Below are 9,794 nucleotides of genomic sequence, written 5' to 3' on the forward strand. Positions count from 1 at the left end.
ATGACATCTTTATGCCCTCCAAGGCAGATTCTTAGCCAGTGTGAATTACTGGAGTTATGACAGCTGAGGATCTGTCCCTCCGAATTCTCTACCTGGCCCATAGTGCCTCATCCAACTAATTAATAGCCCCCAATGACTGCTCTAAGATATGACCCTCTTGAATGGGCGGCTTGTTGATCATTCTGCTGCCTCAGAAGAGTTGAATGCAGCGTGACAAGCCATAGCCCTGCCCTCTCCTGAGCATGCCCCTACATCAAGGGGATTCCCCAGCGAGGAGACCTTTCATGTTGAAATGTGGTCCACAATTATGCCACTAATTGTATACTGGATTTAGACTCTTTTTAGCTGAGGAGGCATGTATAGTAATTGCCTTAAGTGCCCACCCTAAAATCAGTAGAAAGCAGTTGCATAGTAGAGATGTTTTTAAAACGTTGAACAAACACTGGCCTGGAAATCTTGGGGCTACTTTAAAGGAGGGCTTAAGACCAGAGGGTTGCCTAGTGAGAGGTTGGGTCCTTGGTGTAAGTTCCACTCTAATTTGATTGAGTGATGTTTAGGATTTGCATGAGTATGTAAAAAGAAAGTGTCATGTACCATTTTAGATGCAACCCCTGCCACATGAGAACAATGAGCATGTCAATCAGCTTTACACTTCAGTTATGCTTCCCTTTTGTATCTTGAAAATTCTACTAACTCAATTTTAGATTATGCAAAGAAAGATGAAGCAGCATGACTCAGCTCCATGTTACAATGGCTGGAGCAGATCCAGGCCTAGCAATCCTTTGGGTTTCCTTTACCAAAATATACATTTGCATCTTGGGTAACGTAAAGCATGCAGTTTTTGGGTAAGGAACACAAAATGGGCAGTGTGCCTGCCACGGTCCTAGAAGCAAGCAGGAGACTTTACATTTACGGGAAATTTTCCTCTCGGAGTTAGGAAGAAAGCACAAAATACAGAAGGGCTCAGAATTTATCCACTGACAAATCGTCAACGAGGCTCAACCTTCTGAAAATGTCAACTCCTTCCTAGCTGTACAATTTCAAGGAAGGTTAATGGTAATAGAGATGATAATAATAATAAATGATGCTTTGTACTGCTACAGAAGGTAGCAAATCAAAGAACTATCAAAGAACTATCGGAGGCTATCAAAGAACGGAATAGACATGAATTCATTAAACCATACCTCAGGCCAAGCTGGTAATACTTTTACTATAATCCCCATTTTACAGAAGCGAGGCATAGGGGGTTAAAGATTTGCCCAAGGTCACACAGTGAATCACTGGCAGAGCTGGAATAAGACTCAGGAGTCCTTATTCCCAGTGCCTCATTCTAACAGTGAGACAATACAGCTTCTCTATACATTCATAATTGTCCAAAAATCATTTCTGCTCTTCTAACCGTTTGTTTTACAGAAGCGGGGAATATATACCTTGGAAGCAAACTCAGCACTCTAGGGAACTCGGATGTTTTTGACAGTATTCAAAACAGCATCCTCAGTCCTCACTCAGCTTCTAATGAAGTCAATGTGAGTTCCAGGTGCTCAGCAGCAATCAGGATTTGGCTCATAAGAGGGGAGCTGACGTCTGAGTCAGAAGTGAGTAACAACAGAGTAAAAACTTCAGGAGTTGGCCCTTTAACTTGCTAGCAAAAAGTGAGCCTGTTTGCCAGTATCTGGTGATGAAGTAAGGTATTTACCAATAAGGTCCTAACTTTTTATCTTCGTTTCAAGTTCATACCCATATGTTCTGGTTTGTGTCCAGAACCTGTAGAGGGTGCTACTTCCGTGCCCTTCAGACACTTGCCTCCATTGTGAAAATCCCACATCAGTCATTTTTTTACATATACTGTCATCAGGAGAGCTTATCAAGACTCTTCTTTTGAAATTACCTGGACTTTATCTACTAACAAAACCAAGGTACTGCTTGCATAAAACAATGCTCTGGGTTGTACATATTGGTGAGAATGAGTGAGCAGTGTCAGGAAGCTTGCATCATATACCAACCAATTTCACATTGCACTAGAGGAGGCACCAGGCCAGCTGGACCACCACTTCTGTTTTTTTAGTGTCTTTTTTGTAAATTTAAAGAGACACTTGAATTACACGATATTGTCTGTTCCTTTACACTTTGCCAATCACAGTGACTATGCCAACCACAGTCTTTTCCCCCCACAGTACTGAGTGTTGCAATACGACAAATGCTGCAGAACAGAGTTACCCAAAAGCTGCTCAAGAAAAGGGAAGGGGAGCAGCTCCCCATTCACTCAACAAGGGAACTCCCAATAGACATTTATCTCATCTGACCCAAAAACTTGCTTGAACTCAAAATGAAAGTCAGACTGAAACCCACAAAAGCCAGGGAATTTAAAAAAAAGAAAAAAAAAAGGTTCCAAGTCTGGCCTGCTGACTCTGGGGTCCTAACTCAAAAGAAAACAAAAAAATCATAGAACTATAGGACTTGAAAGGATCTTGAGAGATTATCTAGTCCAGCCCCCTGCACTGCAGCAGGATCAAGTAAACCTAGACCATCCCTGACAGGTGCTTGTCCAACCTCTTCTGAAAATCTTCCACTCATGGCAATTCCACAACCTCCCTTGGAAGTCCATTCCAGAGCTTAACTACCCTTATAGTGAGATATTTTCCTAATATATGACCTACATCTCCCTTGCTGAAGATTGAGTCAATTATTTCTTCACCTATGTTCAGTGGACATGGAGCACAATTGATCTCCACCCTCTTTATAACAGGCCTTAAAATATCTGAAGACTTATCAAGTCCGTGCCCCACCCCTGGCGACTTCTTTTCTCAAGACTAAACGTGCTCAGTTTTTTTAACTTTTCCTCATAGGTCAGGTTTTCTAAACCTTTTATCATTTTCGTTGATTTCCTCTGGACTCTCTTCAATTTGCCCACATCTTTCCTACAGTGTGGGGCTCAGAACTGGACACCGTTCTCCAGCTGAAGCCTCAACTGTGTCGAGTAGCGCGGGACAATTACATCCCGTGCCTTGTGTACAACACTCTTGTTAATACACCCCAGAATGATATTAGCCTTTTTTCCACCTGCAACACATTGTTGACACATATTCAGTTTGAGATCCACTAGAACCCCAAGATCCTTTTCTGCAACACTATCACCATGCCAGTTATTCCCCATTTTGTAGCTGTGCATTAAGTGAAGTACTTTGGACTTATCTTTATTGAATTTCATCTTATTGAGTTCAGACCAGTTCTCCAATTTATCATAAGAATAACCATACTGGGTCAGATCAAAGGTCCATCTAGCCCAGTATCCTGTCTCCCAACAGTGGCCAATGCCAGGTACTTCAGAGGGAATGACTAGAACAGGTAATCATTAATGATCCATCCCATCAGCCATTCCCAGGCTCTGGCAAACAGCAATCCCTGACTATCCTGGCTAATAGCCATTGATGAACCTATCCTCCATTAACTTATCTAGTTCTTTTTTGAGCCCCGTTATAGCTTTGGCCTTCACAACATCCTCTGGCAAGGAGTTCCACCGGTTTACTGTGTGTTGTGTGAAGAAATACTTCCTTTTGTTCATTTTAAACCTTCTGCCTATTAATTTCTGTCTTATTATCTATCCCTTTCCTAATGATTCCCAACATTCTGTTACCTTTTTTGACTGCCGTTGCACACTGAGTGGATGTTTTCAGAGAACTATCCACAGTGACTCCAAAATCTCTTTCTTGAGTGGTAAGAGCTAATTTAGACCCCATCATCAAGGTTATTTTGAATTCTAATCATGTCTTCCAAAGTGCTTGCAATCCCTTCCAGCGTGGTGTCATCAGCAAATTTTAAAAGCATACTCTCTACACCATTATCCAAGTTATTAATGAAAATACTGAGCAATACCAGACCCAGGACTGACTCCTGTGGCACTCCACTAGATACCCCCTCCCACTTTGACAGCGAACCACTGATAATTACTCTTTGAGTATTGTCTTTCAACCAGCTGTACACGCACCATATAATAAATTAATCTAGACCGCATTTCCCTAGTTTTTGTATGAGAATATCATGTGGGACTGGGTCAAAAGCCTTACTAAAATCAAGATATATCACGTCTACTGCTTCCCCCCATCCACTAGGCCAGTAACCCTGTCAAAGAAGGAAATTAGGTTGGTGTGGCATGATTTGTGGTTGATAAATCCATATTGGTCTACCCATAACTTGGTCTCAACTACACAGACCAGATCAAACCACATTAGAAAATGATTCCACAATGTAGGGCCAGAAGCACTCGACTGGTGTAAATTAGCACAGCGTAACTGATGTCAATTAAGCTACAGCAGTTTACACCAACTGAGGAACTGGCCCATAGTACTGTCAGCACAGACATGCCTCTAATGTCCTGCCCGCACTATGGCTGAAATTCTGCTAACAACAATTCTGTTTAATTATAGTTGTTGCTACCATGGTTTCCTTGACCAGCATGGACAAGGATTCTTGTAAAGAACTGTTGGTTTCATAGACACAATAAATATCCAGAGTCATAGAACCAGAGAATATTAGAATTGGAAGAAACCTCAGGAGGTCATCTAGTCCAATCCCCTGCTCAAAGCAGGACTAACCTCAGCTAAATCATCCCAGCCAGGGCTTTGTCAAGCCGCAGCTTAAAAACCGCTAAAGATGGAGATTCCGCCACCTTCCCAGGTAACCCATTCCAGTGTGAGTCCAGTCACAACACAGCTGCAATTCATGCTACCCAAACCCACTGAGCTAGAACCCAGCTAGCATTGAAACTTAGCATGTTTTCAGTTGTTTTGCGGGCAGGGCTTAATTGAAATGATCTGATCACCAAGCTGTATTATAATTCAGGTCCAAATGATCTAGATTTCCTTAAACAGTGCTAAAAATACAGCCAATAAATGTTACACTACACTTCCATTTGACTGATAATGAAGTTCATAGCATGGGACACTAGGTAATCTTTTACTAGATTTCTAAGTCCAGGGTGCAATAACTGATACTTCCTATTTACAGACAATAACAGGATTTTGCTAAAATTAAAAACTGGTTACCTGTGATCAATAACTGTTACATTGGAAGGAGGGATCCCCAAAACAGCACAGCTCTGTACAAGTTCTTTCTTACGAATCTCCCCTTGATTGTAGTAATTTCCTGAGAATAACAAATACAATAACACAATCTATTTTTGTTCAGTTTAGCATGGAACAAACATCTCCCTCTTGCAAAACTTAAATCCTCAAAGCATCAAGCCTGTGTAGGTACTACATGTAAGATTTGAAACCGATACATTGTGGGGAGTAAGTCCAATAACTTATAGTCAGGAAACACTCCCTTTGGCCCAGTGTAAAGTTTTAGGACCAAATACACCCACACCTGCCTTAATTTCAAATGGAGTTCAACATGCATCTCTGAGAGCAGAATTTGGCCCTTTATAATGAATGAGTTCTCTTGGTTGGAACATACACATTTGCCATACCAAATCAGATCAAGGGTCTATATAGTTCAGTATCCTGTTTCTGACAGTGACCAGTATCAGATGCTTCAGCAGAAGATGCAAGAAAACCCATAATGAACAATTATGGAATAACCTGTTCAAAGGGATTTTTTTTTCCTACCTCCATCCCCAAATCTATGAATGGCAGCTTATGCCCTAAAGCATGAAGGTTTATAGTTCTCTTATGTTTTATCCTTTCCAGTGTATGATCTTATTATCCATATAAATAAATATCTGATTCCTTTTTAAATACTACTAAGCTCTTGGCCTCAATGGTAGTTTGTTGCAGTGAGTTCCGCAGGTTAGTTATGCTTTGAGTAAGAAAGTATTTTATTCTTATAAACTAGTAACATTCTAGTAAGTACATAAACATTTTCACATGTTACCTGTATGGAAATCACTGATATCTCATGATGTTAAAACCATTGGTCAAGAAGACCTTTTTACAAATATAGGGGAAATCACCTTTTCAATGAGAGAAGACCAAAAGCTGTTACCATTTGACAACAGAGAGGTGGCCTCTGTGAAATGAGATGGTAGATTCCAATCCAGTTCCTAGCAAACAAGTATCCACAACACAACTGGTGATAATTGATCTTCTTAGGAGAGACCAAAAGCTGAACTCCTCCCTCACTACTAGAGGTGATAGGTCAGACTCTCAGTTGGCATAAATAGTCTTCAGTAGAACTATACAGACCAGATCAAGATTAGATCCTCAGACTTCAGAACAGCTAAGTGTCAATATTGTGTAGGAAACTTGCCTAGCTAATACTAATGATTTAACTGACAATTAAAGGGCTTAAGTTGCCACTGTTGTCATGAGCCTTAATATTCACACAAAGCTAAAATACTGCAGTAATGAAACACTGTCAAAATGAATGAGACGTGTATGAGAGTTCCTATCGTTATAATCTCTGTGTCGAGAAACTAATTCCTCAGAAATCTGCACTGTTTCTAAAACAAATGTACTAAGTAACATTCATGAAGGAGTTAATAGAGCAGAATTGAAAAAGCATTTACAGAACCAAAAAGGAATGTTAAAAGATGTTAAAACCACATTTAGGAAACAGCATTCTGGAAAACTTATTATAAACACAGTGGGACCAATGGCTGGCAGGGAACCAGGATTCATTAGTTTACGACAAAGGCTGCTTCTTTATTTAATTAATTCTTCTAATCCTGCCCTCATGTTACCTTGTCTATTTATTAGCATGAATCATGAAAAGTCCAGGTTCGAACTCAGCTGGCATCAGCAGGATTGCTGCCCATGCAATGTGGCAATTGCCACCCAATTATAACTTCCAAACAAGGAAATTAAAAAGTACTGCAGAGTAGTAATGTGTGATTCCAGTTTGTAGTCAGCCATTCTGAATTACACTGAATTTTTTATTATGGTGGGGTGAGTCATCGGAATTTAGCATTTATCTGGTGAAGTGCTGCAGTCTGAACTGTCAAAATCAGCTTTATATGATGCTCAGGGTGAAACATTAACCTCAGAAGAGACAACTTTTCTGATCATACTAAAATTTAGACTCTCTTCTTGCAGCCCAGAAGTGTGTGCCTTCAGGAGGTTCTGATACTTATCATCCATGGAAGAGATGACTTACTGAGCTAAACATCAGGTTGGAACTCTACAGCTTCCCTGGAGCCAGAGGCTCATATCCCAGCAGGATCAACTGAACCTTACATCCTTCCTAAGTAGATTAAAGTAGTTCTCTACAGTTTACTGCGTGGAAGTCTTTTAAAAGCAGAGTCTCATCTCTTATTCTTGGACATTAATGATCCCAGGATAATATTGGAAGGCGTGAGGATTTTCCTTAGCCAAATTTTCCTCTGCTATTAGGCAGTGTGCTGTGTGCTAGTAGGTTGCTGACCTCCATTGTAGAGTTAACTATGCTTCAGTGATAATTTATGTATGCAGGGCCAATTTCTGTCCTTGGATTACATGCACACAACTTCCACAGAAGTTGTGGAATGAATTTAATACATATCTGAGAGCAGAATGTATCCCACCATTTGTGAAATACTTTAGGATGACAGGCACTTTATAAATACACAATAGCATTACTGGGCAGCCATTGTTACTGAAAGGCATTGAGTGGCTAGTATTCTTGAATGTCATCCGTGGAGCTCTCTCAATAGGGTGGCAGCTACTAAAGAGAGCTAATGGTGTGTTAGTGCCACCAATTATTCACCCTGGACTATGCGACTGACTGACAACAATTTGCTGACAGTGCTCTAATTCTGATGCATTCTAGTGGCATTTTTGGTTATAATTTCACAATTGCAAGCAAGATGGTTTCTAAGTAGCCATTTTGTCTCAGTTTTAAAATTTCACTGAAAAAATAATGTGAATCTTAATACTCAGTATCTGATCAACCTCATCTATTGCACAAACAAAGGAAGGACCAACCATCTGAATCACAGGATCTTAGTAAGAAGTGGAAAAGATCTGTGAGTCCATCCTTTTACAAGGGCACGTTCCTTACAAAAAACATGACTGATTAATCTGAAGTAGCACAAAAGCCACTTTTTATATGTGTGAAATCTCTGTAACAAGACTATTGCCAAAGATTGTAAAGGAACTGATAAAAAAAGACGTACTTCTTTGGAAAAGGTGTATAATGGCAGGCATATACTTATACATAAGAAATGCTCTAGACTGAGCTGGCTTGGTGGCATTGTGCTAAATTCGCTCTGCACAGCTGTGAGAAAGCCAAACTGGGTCCAGCTCTGGTCTCTTCTGATCCAAGCCAGCAAGCAACACCGTGGAGGCTACATAATAAAAGAGTAACACCAATGGGCACCAAATACTCTATTCAGGTCTTCTCACCTAGAGAGGTTGCTATGACATGAAGACTTGAGTATTGGTAACAGAAGCTGAACTACCTGAAGTCGTGAGACATACAGAGGGCCCCTTCTCCCCTCAAAAAATTACTCAGACATCCATTTGACACTGTGTAGTTTCTAATAAGGAAATGTATGACAAAAAGATACTTGATCCTTAACTTACATCATAAGCTCCTTGGGGCAAGAAGCTTGTCTTTTATGTCTGTGCAGCACTATGCACGCTATAACGTATTAATATACAATTATATGTTTGTGCTTTCACACAACGATATGTCTTTCTTTACATTTCTTTGCACTATTATCTAATTAATTTCAAAGTGTTTTGGGAGCTACAATTTGTATGGAACTCACTACAGAAGATGTAGCTTTATTATACTTCCTACCAATGGCTCCTAACCACTGATTCCTGTCACAGTACTGGTACTTCACGATTTGGGGAATGGGCCTCTGTATTTACCCCCCCACCTTAATCATTAGCCTCTCTACTGGCCACTTCGGATTAAGTGATACATGTTCTAGCCTGCTGTCAAGTGGGGATTGAGTCAAACAATAGCCCTGTAAGAGTAGTCTGAAGGGTCAGTGAGAGTGTAGTGGTTTCTTGTGCACTGTGATGAAGTTTGAATGCAATGCTATCATATTGCATCAGGCACAATGATGCAATATTATGCATTGTCACAGTGTGCTGATAGTTTGTATGTGGTGCTACAATGTCTCATGGTGGGGCAATGACTTCAGAATGGAGTGCACATCTGCTCCAAGCCCACACATAACACTGGGAAGCTGTGTGCCGAAGTCATGTAGGGTTGCCAACCTCCAGGATTGTCCTGGAGTCTCCAGGAATCAAAAATTAACCTTGAATTGAAGATTATGCCAGGTGATGAAGCCTCCAGGAACACATCCGATGACACAACGCGGTTGCATTACGTCACTGGGAAACGGGGAGATGAGATCATGAGGATGCTGGCTGCAGCACAAAAGCCTGATCTGATCACCAAGGGATGCAACACAGGGTGATGACATCATGGCATGATGATGTCACCGCGTGAGGTGACACTGGGTGCACATTTCCCATCACGTGACTGTTGGCCAGAGCCCGCCCCCCCTTTCTTGTGTCTCACCCCCACCCCCGAACTCCCCCTCCCTCACCTGAGGAGCAGCACAGCAGCCAGAGACTGGCCCGACACCTGCCCAGGCTGAGGATTGTGGGAGCAAAGAACATTGCTTCGTCATCAGGGTGCGCCGTCACGACCAAGGCCCGCACGTCATCGCCCAGCGCTGGTGCTGCCGCACACAGGGTTCGGTGTCCCCAACCCGCGCTGCGTCGTCGCAGCCAGCGCGAGCCCAGCCACAGCAACGTAAGCAGCAGCGCCAGGAGCGAACCCAGCAGCGCCAGCGCCATAGCGACCGAAACCGGAAGGGACCAGATTGCTCCGGACGGGAACTAAGGACGAGCGGCAGA

General features: G+C 41.8%; 1 protein-coding gene across 3 annotated transcripts in view; it reads right to left on the bottom strand.

Annotated features, from left to right (window-relative positions):
• Positions 1-9,794, bottom strand: part of PIGL (phosphatidylinositol glycan anchor biosynthesis class L) — a 69,552-nt gene extending 59,758 nt beyond the window's left edge. For 2 of the 3 annotated variants that reach the window (XM_067565850.1, XM_067565849.1), the window contains exons 1-2: positions 9,482-9,794; positions 5,043-5,142 (exon numbers count right to left, since the gene is read on the bottom strand). In XM_067565850.1, coding sequence (XP_067421951.1) covers positions 5,043-5,142; positions 9,482-9,734 — 353 coding nt within the window. In that variant the 5' untranslated portion in view covers positions 9,735-9,794. The remainder of the gene's footprint in view (positions 1-5,042; positions 5,143-9,481) is intronic. The other variant, XM_067565848.1, reaches the window with a different exon arrangement.

Source organism: Emydura macquarii, unplaced genomic scaffold, assembly GCF_026122565.2.
Source record: "Emydura macquarii macquarii isolate MOO-44397 ecotype Brisbane River unplaced genomic scaffold, CSIRO-AGI_Emac_v2 contig_2699, whole genome shotgun sequence".
Lineage (NCBI taxonomy): Eukaryota > Metazoa > Chordata > Testudines > Chelidae > Emydura > Emydura macquarii.